The sequence below is a fragment of the Heptranchias perlo genome, chromosome 24 (assembly GCF_035084215.1).
Source record: "Heptranchias perlo isolate sHepPer1 chromosome 24, sHepPer1.hap1, whole genome shotgun sequence".
Classification (NCBI taxonomy): Eukaryota; Metazoa; Chordata; class Chondrichthyes; order Hexanchiformes; family Hexanchidae; genus Heptranchias; species Heptranchias perlo.
This window is the reverse complement of record NC_090348.1, coordinates 37,513,434-37,528,179: the sequence shown is the minus strand read 5'-3', so window position 1 is coordinate 37,528,179 and position 14,746 is coordinate 37,513,434. Positions and strand designations below refer to the sequence as shown.

At 41.4% G+C, this 14,746-nt stretch overlaps 1 protein-coding gene across 1 annotated transcript in view; it reads left to right on the top strand.

Moving 5' to 3' along the window:
* Positions 1-14,746, top strand: part of itih5 (inter-alpha-trypsin inhibitor heavy chain 5) — a 46,840-nt gene that overhangs the window by 9,232 nt on the left and 22,862 nt on the right. The window contains exons 6-7 of the mRNA XM_068005107.1: positions 4,436-4,605; positions 6,554-6,670. Coding sequence (XP_067861208.1) covers positions 4,436-4,605; positions 6,554-6,670 — 287 coding nt within the window. The remainder of the gene's footprint in view (positions 1-4,435; positions 4,606-6,553; positions 6,671-14,746) is intronic.

The window sequence follows — 14,746 nt, the reverse complement described above, 5'->3', positions numbered from 1 at the left end:
GTTAAGTGATGTACGTTGGATTTAAAAAGTAAATCCTGTTTTATTATAGCATTTTACTATGATATCACCAACTCTTTGGTTTCTATCTTACTTTCTAAAAGTGTATTTAATGTTTTTTCCTTCTTTATCTGCTTGGTATGACACTTCTGCCATCAAGAAGGCAGGCTTGTTCCTATCTGCAGCGGGTACCTCTAATAGTGGATGGCAGGAAGCACTAGGGACATTGCAGCTCCACTCCTCTCTAATTTTCCCTCCTCTCTGCAGGGAGATGTTGGTTGGCACAGCACAAGGCAGAAACTGTTAGGAGTGGGATTCCAAACCTAAGTCTGTCCCCACTCAATAGCGCTCGAGTGCTAGTGTGCTAATGCTTAACAACACTGTGCCAAGCCTTCAGTTGCTACTTTTGTAGAAATGACATATGTCTTAACTCAAAATAGAATATATTGTGTGAGTCACAGAGCAAGTTGCCTCTGCATCCCCCCACCCCCCCAACACCTACCTACTTTTTGGCTCAGCATCCAAGTTGGCTGATTTTGTGAATAGGGCCGCCCGATTAGTGTCTGCAGCTCACCAGTTTTGTGTAGATGAGGCCCGAGGCCCAATTTTCAGCAAGGACGTGCATTCCTGTTGTATCGTTCACTTCGTGCAGGTTTTTGGCACAAAATGAATTTCTTGGCCTTGGAGCGCATAATCTAGGCTGATGCTTCAGTGCAGCAATGAGGGAGTGCCGCACTGTCAGAGGAGCTGTCTTTCAGATGACACACTAAGCTGAGGGCCCTATCAACCTGCTCAAGTGGATATAAAAGATCCCACAGCACTATTCGAAGAAGAGTAGGAGAGTTACCCTGACCAACATTTATTTCTCATCAACACCATTAAAAATAGATTAACTTCGTCATTTACCTCATTGTTGTTTGTGGGACTTGCCTGCAAATCGACTGCTGCGTTTCCTACTTTACAACTGCATTTCAAAACTACTTCATTAGCTATGAAGGACTTGCCTGCAAATCGACTGCTGCGTTTCCTACTTTACAACTGCATTTCAAAACTACTTCATTAGCTATGAAGGACTTTGGGACATCATGGAGATGTGAAAGGTGCTAGTTCTTTTTTGAACTCTAGGTGATTGACTGTGGAATACAAACAATATTCCACTGGTGAGCCAGCTCTTAATAGCTCATTTGATTTAAATGCAATTTTTGTTGTAGATTAGTAAGTACTGAGCATCTCCCCTTTACACCATGAGTAATAAAGATTTGAAATGCATGTAAATGGTCTAATATTAAAATACATTTCACACAGAGAAAATGGAAAGCTAATAGGAAGTAATTGATAACTATCTGATCTCATTAAACAGTATTATAGCTAACTAAGCAGAGTACTGTACCAAAAAATGTAATTAATTCTGGGTCAATTAATACCTTTAAAAATGACCTGGATGAATATTGGTCAGCAAAGCAATTAAGGGTTATTCAGATGGTAATAAATCTGTTTAATGCACAATGGAGTTAGGAAGAGAGTATAAAGATCTTTAGAGGGATGATTCTGTGATTTAGATAGTCAGGCGCACACTGTATAAGGAAAGATCACTGAATGACCTTGTCTCATTCTAAGTTTTCTTGTTCTTATGAAGAATTTTTATGTTTTGAATAATTGTCCTCTTTTATTATGAGAGCTAAGTAGCTGAAGACCCTTAATGGCTGAACAGATTCATTATACCGCCTTCCCCCTTCATTTCCTCATCCCTTGTTCTCTCTTTCTGACTATATATTTTGGACTATGGTCAATAGAATAATTTTGAAACAATGCTTCCAAGTTTTCATCCTCCCTTCAAACTACAACCCCTATAGGATGAACAAGAGGCTTGATTTATTTTAACCATGACAGAGTCTTTCACGTTATTATCCCTAGAGATTAAATAAATTTGGAAGAGCGCATGATAGTGTAAATTGTGCACAGCTTATTGGAAAAATCATGCTTGATGGGATAAATGACTTTTATCCTGTCCCGTACTTTCGTATGTTAAAAGTTTCACCCCATTCACTTTAGTGTTGTGTAATTCTTCAGCTTCTCTTGCATAGAATTGCATAGAATGTACAGCACAGAACCAGGCCATTCGGCCCAACAAGGCTGTGCCGGTGTTTATGCTCCACACGAGCCTCCTCCCTCTCTACTTCATCTCACCCTAACAGCATATTCTTCTATTCCTTTCTCCCTCATGCATTCATCTAGCTTCCCCTTAAATGCATCTATGCTAGTCGCCTCATCTACTCCTTGTGGTAGCAAGTTCCACATTCTAACCGCTCTCTGGGTAAAGATGTTTCTCCTGAATTCCCTATTGGATTTATTAGTGACTATCTTATATTTATGGCCCCTAGTTCTTGTCTTCCCTGCAAGTGGAGACATCTCTACGTCAACCCTATCAAACCCTTTCATAATCTTAAAGACTTCTATCAGGTTACCCCTCAGTTTTCACTTTTCTAAAGAAAAGAGCCCCAGCCTGTTCAATCATTCCTGATAGGTATAATCTCTCAGTTTTGCTATCATCCTAGTAAATCTTTTTTGCACATTTTCCAGTGCCTCTATATCCCTTTTATAATATGGAGACCAGCACTGTTCAGAGTACTCCAAGTGTGGCCTAACCAAGGTTCTATAGAAGTTTAATGTAACTTCTCTAGTTTTCAATTCTATCCGTCTAGAAATGAACCCCATACTTGGTTTGCTTTTTTTATGGCCTTGTTAACCTGCATCACTACTTTTAGTGATTTGTGTATCTGTACTCGCAAATCCCTCTGCTCCTCTACCCCATTTAGACTTTTATTATTCAAACTGTATTATTTTTCCTACCAAATTATAATACCTCACACTTATCCATATTGAAATTAATTTACCATTACACGCCCGTTTTGCAAGTTTATTAATGTCTCCCTGTATTTTGTCGCAGTCCTCCTCGGTATTAACTATACCCCCCAGTTTGGTGTCGTCCCGCAAATTCTCTGTCTGATTCTTCTCCTCAATTGGAAAACAATAAGATCTGACTACACATAGAGCCATAATTGTACCCTGGAAAGTAGTGCAAAGGCCGGTATGCGCGCATATTTTAGTCACTGGTTTTTGGCATAAATAAATTGGCATTGATGCAGTATAATTTTTGCACGTAATGTTAGATGCCCATTGTTCTTCATTATCTGTGATATCTTCACTTCTACAGTCTGTTAGTGATACTCGTTTTAAATTCAACGGTAATGTCAACTCTCTCTCATGACAAGAAAAAAGAAAACAAAGAGCTTTTTATATACATTATGGAAAATAACAGAAGGCCTCTTGTTGGGTCTTAGGCTTGGATATGCATGAATGGCTGAGCCAAAACCAGTCTCTAATTCACCTACTATAAAAACAGCAACTGCACTTCAAAGTATTTCATTATATTTGAAGTGCATTGGGATATCCGGAGAGATATCATAAGGCACTATATAAATGCAAGTTCTTTCTTTCCTCCTTTTTTAATACACTCTGATTGTCTGTTAGGTATTTCAAGTTTTAATGCAACCATTTTCAATTTCAACAGTTTGATTGTGGTTCCCGTAAGCAGACCTAGTCAGGTACAATCCAGAATGTATTAAACAGGGGGGTGGGGTGGATTTTAACCCTACCCGACCAGCAGGTGAGCAGTTAAGATGCCCCTGCTGACTTACATGCCTGCTTCATGCCAATCTCGATTTTAATAGACAATCAGAGTGCATTAAAAAAAGAAGGCAGAAAGAACTTCCATTTATAGGTGCCTTATGATGTCTCTCGGGATATCTTAAAGCATTTAAATATGCAGATCATGGTTTGATTATGTCATTGGGTACCAACTGCAATTTTAACTTGGGACTAAGCTGGGAAGCCAAACTTAGTGTGAAGAATGATTACTTGGATGAGGAAGCAGAGGCCTTGGAATTATCTTCAGGAGATGAGAGGACATGGATTGAGAAAAAATTTGGAAATCTCAGTTATTATTTAAAAACGAACCTTTAAACAACCATTGAAAGTATCTAATTTGACAAAATTATTTTTTAAAGCAGAGCTGGTAAATTTTCATTTTTGTTTGGCTCAAAAATTCACTCCATGAGTCGAACAAGAATTCTATTTCATACGTGCCTATTATGATGACCTTAAATATATTAGGTTTAATCACTTCTAAAAAGACTTGGTGATAAGAGGGGAAGGATAGAGTCTCCTCTGTTGTTAAAGATTTTAAAAGCATTCTGAATTGGCAGGTGCCTTTATTGAATATCTAAGGTTGGATTTTACTTGGTATTGCATTAACTTCCTCAAACATGAAGTGATACTTTTCATTTTTTTATTTAGTAAAACTATGCTATCATTATGCAAACTTGCATTTCAAGTGACAAAGTGATTGTTGTGTCTTCAATATTTCTCTCCTGTGCAGTTAAAGCCTCACCTCCACCATTCACTAATATCGACCAAACCAAAACAACAGCCCACATCAGGTTTGCTCCAACTATTAGACAGCAAGCTGGAATTGCTGAGAATGGAGTTCTGGGTGACTTCATTATGAGATATGATGTTAATAGAGAATTGGGAGTTGGCGATATTCAGGTATTACTCTTAATATTTCCCTTATATTCTGTGCTTAGAGTATCCCAAGAGTTTATGTCTTATTTTTAGAACTCTCAGAAGCTTTTGACACATTGCTGCATTGTCATTAAGAATGCAGTTTACACCAGGTAACTTCATTTCAACTTGGTTCACAGGTTAATTTGATGTTAATGGATCTCAAACAACTACCTCTGTATTTCCCATCTGCAACACCTTGCCATAGAAATTTACCTTTGTTATCATTTTTAATTTCATATTCCAAGCATCATTTCCCTGTTTTTTTTCCCCCCGAGGTTCATTTTAAAATCCCAGCACAGTAAGAGCAAATTGTCTTCACTTTTAGTTTCTTTGTCACCTGTTTCTTTTTTTTTCTCATCAATTTCCTCCCTTCCTCTCCTCTCCTGAAGCAGTTGACTCCTTGTTGAGGTTTGGTACCTAGGATGCCAATCACCCTCTGTTACCGCATCCAAATGGCTATTCTTCATGTGTGACAGTGTGGCCTGGAATTTCTTGGATTCCCATTTACATAGAAATTACACCGAAATTTACGCCTGTTTCTATGCAGATTTTGCCCACAGGAACTTGTGCCGAAATTTCCTGCGGAGCTCATTTGCCTACGCCGAAGCATTAAAAACCTGTGTTAAACAAGCACAAATGAAGCACCATCAATTGGGGTAATAGCGAGTGGGCTGCTGTCTTCTTCCATGACACCTCACTCTCAGAGCCGATATCAGGTGACCTTGGGCCGTGCTGTGCCTAAATTTGTGTTTGTAAATCTACGCCAGCACATTACTGGCGTAAATGCAGGAAACTCGGAGGGGGCAGTGCTATGTAAATAAATGGCAGAGGGTTTAGGCGGATGTATCTTGGAAGCAGTGCAAACAATTGGGGAAATTTGCGTGTTTCAGCTTAAAACCAGCGTAAATCAATTACGCATGCATTTCCTTGCAAATAAAAGTGCTACGCCACTCTAATGCTGAAAAGTTGCAGAAAATTCCAGGCCTAAATTTAAGTGGCCTATTCAACTGTAGCAAACATTGCAGTGAAGTCCAATCACATTGTCACTGATGACTACATGTGCACTTTCAGCAGCGATTGTTGCATAGTGATCACAAGCAGGAAACTTGGCTTATCTTCCCCTCCCTAATCCCAGGGCACTAAGGCCAATTGTAATATACCCTTCTCTTCCTTCCCACCCCGACTAAGTCCCGTTAACAGTGCAATGATTTAGGTATTGATAGCCCTAATTGTAAGTAAATGCCACTACACCAAGAACATGAGTTGGTTAATTTTGACAAATGGTTGCTTTCTCTCGAAAGGTAATGGCTCTGGAAATGATTTTCGGTGAGCATATTGGCAGTGTGCGCCAACTGTAACATTCTCTTCACCATCTTTGCTCAAAAAAGAAATATTCAGACATTAAATGCTAAAGTTAGTGTTTTATGTGCTTCATTTCTGCAATATAGCAGCTACTGTCAGCATCAAGTACTTCATAATCAGCTACAGCAGTTAAGTGTTCGCTTTACTCTTCCCCAACAGTGTACCTCAGCTCACAACCTCAGAAGTGAATAACTACTCCACAAGTATGATATTTTTCATTTCTCACACTGATGTGGTTCATGTGAATAAGATTGCCAATTGTAGAGCAATTAAGAGGCACGTTATAATATGGGCCCATGCCTACTAGGGAATTTTGTTGATTATGTCCAAACTCTTATAACATAGGACACCTAGAGCCAGAAGGGAGATGCTTTCATTCCATTAGGCTGGGCTGCATTTGAACCCAGGTCCTGCAGGTTTACAGCCATTGTTTGACCCACTGTGTCACCCAGTCATCATCTCAGGGTTACTTGTGCTACAAACACCGATGAACCAAACAATTATATTTTGTTAACTTTAACCATATGGAGAAAAGAGTTTTGTTAAGATTATTATTTTCCCTTTACAGGTTCAAAATGGATATTTTGTACATTACTTTGCACCCAAGGATCTTCCTCCAGTGCCAAAGAATGTGGTTTTTGTAATAGACACAAGCGGATCAATGGTTGGAAAAAAAATAAAACAGGTATACTTCTTTACTTTGATAAAGAAACCAATTTTATTGCACTTAAATAATGACTGTTCACTGATGTATGATTATAACTGTCATTCGTTGTTATAACTAGGCTAATATGCTCAAGCCACACTCCATGATATAATCATTGGTCAGATAGCTATTTTAAGTCTTCTTGTCCCAGTCAGTTCGTATGCTACACAGGATTTAGTAAATAACTTTCATCTGTTAGCCATGGGCCAACACCTGAGCCATTGACTTTTGGTAGTGTTCCATTTGCCGGTGGTATCCTAACCAGTCAGTTCAACTTTAATGCATTAGCATGAATGGTGGTGCCATACCAGTTTGCCATCTTATTCTGAAGATGGACTCACTGCAAGGAGGATAGTTACTAACTGGCCTTTAGACAAGTGTAAGTTGAGTCTTCATTAGGCAGTTGGCAGGTACAAGGAGCTAATCATTATTGCCTTAGTAAACAACACAACTTGCCATAAAATGTGAAAATATGTATCACTTTCACAAAGTTGTTAAATACCACATCTTCTTGACAACTTTTTTGTTTTCTTGCAGCTAATTTTGGCACAAATAATTAAAGTGTCATATATTCTGTGGCATCCAATATTGAGTTTTGCTACTGCTGTTTTCAGCTTTTAACAGCCAAATACTTGACGTTGGTCTTTGTCTCTGTTGTGAGCCAAATGAACTGTCAATATTCTGCTGCATTTGGCAAGCTTCTCCTTAGGAATTAACACCAATCAAAGTAAGCCAAGTGATGCTGCCATTCAATTGTAATTGCTTTTATTATATTCTGCTCACCTAGCAGGAAACCATTATTGGCTATACATTTACATAACAAAAAAAATGCATTACATTATGCAACGCACTTTCTTTGTAAGTGCATTCACCTGAAAAATCATCAAATTGTGTGATATATTTAAATCTCAGCTAGGCTTTTGATATTGCGCCACATAGCAAATCATACCACAGGTAGGAAGGAATGGGATAGGAAGCAAGCTTCTGAGGTGGATTGAAAATTAATTAAACTAGAGAAAGGAAAGAGTGACTGTGAATAGACCTGTGTTAACATGTAAATGTATAGCCAATAATGGGTTCCTGGTAGGTGAGCAGAATATAATAATGTGCTACAGTGGTAAGACAAGCTACCCAGGGCTTGGGATTTATAGCCAGAGAGATTGAGCATAAATCTAAGGAGTGGATAAATGAATCAATTTGAGGCGCTCGTTTGGCCACATTTGGAGTATTGTGTACATTTTTGGCCATTGCACTACAGCAAGAATATCCAGGCATTGGAGGCAGTGCAGAAAAGAGCAATCGAACTAATATTTAGCTTACGGCATCTGAGCTAGGAGGAGAGATTGAGGAGACTGGGATTGTTTGGAGAAGAGAAGGCTCAGGGGAGATAATATTCAAGGTTCTTAAGGGAATAGATAAATTGAACCCCAACAATATGCTTGTGATTGCTACAAACTCTAGAAACAGAGGATACAGGCTTAACCTTACACAAGAAGGAAGCTGTACAAACAGATAGATTTAGCTACTTTACACAGAGAATGGAGAATATGAGGGAAGGACTGCCCAGAGAGGGGGATAGTGAGGCAAAGTTTAAGGGAAAATTGGATAGATATTTAAGAGAGTGGACAATTGAAAGGTATTAATTTTTGGGATTGGCCAGAATAGTCTTTTCAGGTCTGTATTTTCTTTTGCTCCCATGTTCTTAAATGTTGCACCCCTTAAAAATTGCAGCATAGAGGTCAACCAGGCAGATATTCAGTTCTTTTCCATTTACTTTGATGATCTTGTGAATAATTGAATAAAATATCATTTAACTTGCAGCTAGGCATCTCTGTGGAAATCAGAGTAGCAAGAATCTGCATCCATGATATCAACCCTTGCCTCATGTGCTGGTTGGTGAACCCACATATGTCTCCAGAACCCTCTGCCTCTAAGAAAATGGCAAGATAGCTAAGTTTTGCAGTTGAAAAATTCAATCTTCAGACCAGAGAATTGGCGAGTGCCCAGGAGAAAGATGAGATATCATTTTGAATCTTGCATTTAGCGTGGCTGGGAACAGTGTAAGAGACCAAAGGTGGAGAGGTCAGAGTTGCGTTGAGAGTCTAAGTTAATGTGGCAAACCACAGGGAGGTCAGGGTGACACCTCAGACAGAATGGAGTTGTTCGGCAAAGTGGTAACTGTGTTTGGTTTCTCCAATGTAGAGGAGACTGTACCATGAGCAATGATTACAGTATACTAGATTGGAGGTACAGTGCATGTAAATTGCTGTGTCGGATGTAAGTAGTGTTTGGCACCTTGGATGCTGGTGTTGGAAGAGATCAACAAACAGGTTTTGCAACTGTAATGGTTGCATGTGAAAGTACCATGGGATGGAAAGCTGGAAGTTGGGGTGATGGAAGAATGAACAAGTGTATACCGGAGGGAATGCTCTGTCTGGAAAATCAAAAGGTGAGGGGATAGAAGATTTGGATGGTGGTGGAATCATGTTGCAGATGGTGGAAATGGAGAACGATCTGGTGAATGAAGAGGCTAGTGTGGTGGAAGGTGAGGAAAGGAGGACCATGTTGTTGTTGTGAGAGGAGAGAGAGAAGGTGGCATGGGAAACGGGTACAGACATGAAAAGGTGGCATGGGAAATGGTCAGGGGCACTATTGCCAACAAGAGAAAACTCAGCTGAGGAAAAATGGCACTTCAGGAAAACTGGTGTCAGAAGTGGAGTCATCAGAGCAGATAGGATGAAGATCGAGAGTGGAACAGTGTCTTTACAAGAAATAGAGTGGGAAGAAGCATAATCCATATAATTGTAGGAGTCTGTGGATGTTTAATTGATACCTGTGGAAAGCCTATTGTCAGAGATGGAGAGAGATGTCCAAGAAAGATTTGAGCTTTGCTTGGATGTGAAGTTGCATAAACCATAGATGAAAATTAGCCAGTCTGCAAATCGATAAGTCACAATCCATTTGTTTAGCAACGCAGTCTAAATAAAACACATCAGAAAACCTGTTACAAAAGCTATATTTTACATAACAATAATTAAACTTCTAAAATGTACTGTAGTCATGAAGTGAAGATTGGCAGTAGGTTGATTGCCTGCAAAATAGCAAAGAAAGAAATTGCATTTACATAGTGCCTTATAACATTCAGAAATGTCCAAAGTGCTTTGCATACAATTAATTATTTTTTAAGTGCAGTCGCTGTTGTTATGTAGCAAATACAATAGCCATCTTGCATACAGGAAGGTCCCATAATAGCAATGAGATGAATAACTAGTTGGTGGTAAAAAGATCAGACAGGAAGACTGCCTGCACTTCCTCAAATAGTGCCATGGGATCTTACTTGAAAACCCACACAGGACAGCACTTCTAACCATACAGTACACCCTCAGTACACCACTAGACTGTCCATCCAAATCATGTCCTTAAGTTCTCATCATGAGGATTGAATCGATAACTTTCTGACAGAGAAGCAAGAGTGCTATTAACTTAACCAGGCTGACAATTAATGTTAAGCACTTAAAAACTGGGTAACTGGGAAGCATTTTATACTTAAATTGCGATTTTGTACTTAAAATGTCATGCTTCGAACAAGAATTCTATACAATGGCAATAAATGTGAAGAAAATTGGTGTATTGAAATTCACTACTTGGATTCTGCTTCGATAAAGTCTGCATTTGAGTCGAGTCGACTGTACCAGCATTTCCAAAATTAGAATATTGGATGGAAAATGCTTTTACATTGAACCTCACTGATGCTGGTATATACATGCCATGTGCAATATGATATATTAATTTATCACTAGGTACTTTTGTAATAACTATGTTGCTTTAAACTTTTTTTTAATCTTAAGTTATGTGATAAAACAAATCTGACAGGACCAATGGCCTAGATAACAAAACATTTAAATTACATTTAATTGCTAGCCCCTCAAAAGTGATTTTTTTTCTCACTGTACTCAACTTCTAATTTCTCAAATACCAGCTCTGTCCCCAGCTCTACATTTCTGTAATCCATCCAATCATATGGATATGAAATTCAGCTACAGTTATTGACCCAAGTCCCAATGACACGATTCTCCATTCATTTCAACCCAAAAGCCAATACTCTGAGATTATCTCATTTTGAATTGGGAGAACCATACAAAGTGAAGAAAACAGTAAAAGTAGGCCATTTATTTGCCTGATTATTCCACTGTCCATTTGGCATTTTCTCATGTGTGACTCATTTTCTCATAAATGAAGGACTGTAAGAGGAGACCATGTATGTGCCAGCTCATGAGTCCTTGCTTAACAAACGACAGCTGTTAGACCAATTGAGAGAATAAAACTCTTAATTCATGACACTGAAAATATGTCATTTGCAATATTTGTCATCTCCAAATCGGAGCCGCGTATGCATTGCTGTCAGGCTGATTTGAATTGATTGTCAGTTTTAATAGGGATGTAATTATAACACAAACAGAAGCATCTGCAATAAGTAGTGTTTGATGCTCATTAAAAAGGATGGCAATGTAGGAAATGGAACGGTTGTATCTTGTAACCAGTGATGAAGATAATGTTACTTTATTCTCTACACTAAAATAATCATAACATGTTTTAATATTTCCCTTGCTGCATTGTAACATAAAATTGCACTTGTCATCCATAATTAAAATGTTACCAGCTCTTAGCCTCCTTTGTAATCATACAAATTATCCCTGTTCATCGGAATTATCCTTGTTCCCTCTAAAATTGCTTGAAACATTTTGCTTGTCCATTATCTTAACACAGCCTGACAAATTACTGCTGGCATTAACTGCAATGCCTGCATTATTTGTGGGTTGCTAAACAGTAACACTGGGGGTGTGGAGCAGCTCACATTTCCAGCCTATTTATCACTGTCAAATTGCTGTTCAGGTAAATGGTTTCCACACGCTCCAGAGCTGATATGTGTTAGGGGAAAATACACCATACTGCAAGCTCACACATTGCAATGTGAGGTGCATTTCTAATGCCCATATCTTGGTCAGACTCCATCTGGAGTTCTGTTTTGGGCATCGTACCTCAGAAAGTATTTATTGGCCTTGGAGAGGGTGCAGGTAAGGGTATCAAGGGATATGGAGCTAACGTGGGTAAATGTAGTTGAGCTGCAGATCTGCCATGATCTAATTGAATGGCTCCTCTTCCTATGTTCCTACATCAATCAGGTATTGCATCAGAGGCAAATACTTGCTTGTCAGCTGTGACAGGTGAAGTGCTGCATTTTGAACTTAAAGATACAGAACTCTGACTGCAATGGATATTGCATTCAGGCTCCCCGGAACTGCATTTGCATGCGGAGAACCAGTAAGAGCAGGGGAGAGATGTCAGGCGGCATACAAGGCCCAAGCACAACCATCTAGAAATGACTGGCGAGCAATGCTTTAGGAGACTAAGGCTTTGCAGGGACAAAGGTGTGCCATTTCCTTCAGAAAGACACCGCACAAGTCCTACCGTGTGTAGGGCACTACCAATGGTCGTCAAGATTATCATGGCACTCAATCTCTCTTTGCATCTACTACTTCCATGTTAGCAGTGCTGATATCTGTGTCAGCAGTTTACTGTACATTGGTTCTTAAAGAAGGTGACAACTGCATTATTTAACTAGGCCAATATATTCATCACATTTGCCAGTAACCAGTAATAGCAAAATGAGGTGGCTGCACAATTCTACAGGACTGCTGGCTTCCCAAGATTGCAAGGGCCACTGATTGAAACAAGGGCCCAAAAAGTTTTTAACACCAGCAGAATGCAGCTGGTCTCTGATCGCCAGGGCAGAATCACACAGGTGTAAGTAATGTACTCTATCTACATAATATACCCTTTGTATCTTGCATTGATCTTTTCATTCTCAGGTTATGGACTTCACTAGCAAGGCCAACATTTATTACCCATCCCTAGTTGCCCTTGAGAAGGTGGTGGTGAGCCTTCTTCTTGAACCGCTGCAGTCCATGTGTGAGGGAGCTCCCACAATGCTGTTAGGTAGGGAGTTCCAGGATTTTGACCCAACGCCGATGAAGGAATGGCGATATATGCCCAAATCAGGATGATGTGTGACTTGGAGGTGGTGTTGTTCCCATGTGCCTGCTACCCTTGTCCTTCTAGGTGGTAAAGGTCGGGGGTTTGGGAGATGCTGTAGCCTTGCTGTCGCCAAGGCTTCTTCGACAGCACCTCCCAAACCCGCGACCTCTACCACCTAGAAGGACAAGGGCAGCAGGCACATGGGAACAACACCACCTGCACGTTCCCCTCCAAGACACACACCATCTCTACTTGGAAATATATCGCCGTTCCTTCATCGTCGCTGGGTCAAAATCCTGGAACTCCCTACCTACCAGCACAATGGGAGAACCTTCACCACACGGACTGCAGCAATTCAAGAATGCGGCTCACCACCACCTTCTCAAGGGCAATTAGGAACGGGCAATAAATACTGGCCTTGCCAGCGACGCCCACATCCCACGAACGAATAAATAAAAAGCCTTGGCGAGTTGCTTCAGTAACTAAATCTGCATATCTAGTTATACAGATATAATTTGGAAATACTATTACGCAGAAGCAACTTAAAGAATAGCAACACCAGTGTTCATTAGTTTATGGTTTCTCTCTCATACTTAAATTTCAATATGTTATATACAGTAATATTTCCACAATTCAACAGTGGTAATAACAGTCAGGGGTTTCCTTATCTTTGTTTACCAGTCTGCAATTTTTAGCCCTCTTTGAAAGACAGAAAGTTGTGGTGAGCATGGAAACACAAGTCCCCAGCTAGTGTGTGTAGGCAAAACTTGGGGCTCGATTTTGGGATCGTGTTTCCGGCGGGTTCCCAGCGGGGTGGCCCCGAAAATCCCGATATCCGGTCATGTGACCGGATCGCGACGAAATCCCGGCCACTTCCGGGTACCGCGCTGACGTGCGGGGCAGCGCGCGCAAGCCCCGCTGGTGGGAATCCCGCAGGCAATTAAAGCCAGCGGGGTTCCACTTGAGAGTACTTACCTTGCTCGTTGTGGTCAGTTAATGAGCTGAAGCAGCTGTCAAAAGAGGAAGTGTGGGATTTTCGGTTCAAGGCAGTGAGTTTCCCACACTGGGGGAAACAGTCCCTCCTCAACCAGGCGTGTTGCAGCCAGCAGCCTGTGGCAGGTGCCAAGGTGCGCTCCACGGGGGAGAGCCCTCACCCACGCTGGAGGCCACCGCGTCACATAGGGCAACCCCTGCCCTCCACCACCCCCCGCCAAGCCAGAGGACAGACCGACACGAAACCGCAGCCCCAGTCCGAGGAACCACCCACCTACCCTGCACAACCCCTCACACCAACACCTGCCAGATGGGTGGTGTGTGGACACCCTCGGAGGATGAAGAGCATGACCAGCCCCAGCAGCCTCGCAGAGACGTGGATCCCCCCAACACGGTGTTGTTGCACGCCCACCTGCACAGCAGGAGGGAGGGCTACCGCAGAGAGAGACGCATCGCAGAGGGCACTACCCTCGCCACAGGGTCCACAGACCGAGGCGCAGCTCCCCGGACCTCTCCGAGCAGCAGTGCACAGGGAGGCGCAGATTCGCTCGACATGTAGTCGCGGAGATCTGCAGCCTCTTTCATGCCGAGTTGCTCCTGGCTGGCCCCAGCACCAACTGCTTACCTGTCGCTGTCAAAGTCACCACTGCCCTCCACACCTTCTCCTCCGCATCCTTCCAGGGTGCAGCCGGCTACACCGCCGATGTCTCTCAGTCGTCTGCGCGGACGAGCCCTGCAAATACACCTGCACCTACTCTGCAGTAACACGATGGGTGGCATCAGTGGTGGGTCCTCATAGTGATACCCAGGAGCGGGCATTATTGGACACAACGGACAGGATTCGCGGAGACATGGCAGTGGTGGTGTCAATATAATGTGTGCTGTTTGTTGCTCTGAAATTCAATATGGGTAACACCCATGACAAACCCTCAGACACCCTTGTGCACCCCCTTCATGCTGACGACACGTTTGCCTTACGCTGCCTACTGCACATATGTGATGCATGCCCTGTGGCTGCAGCACAGG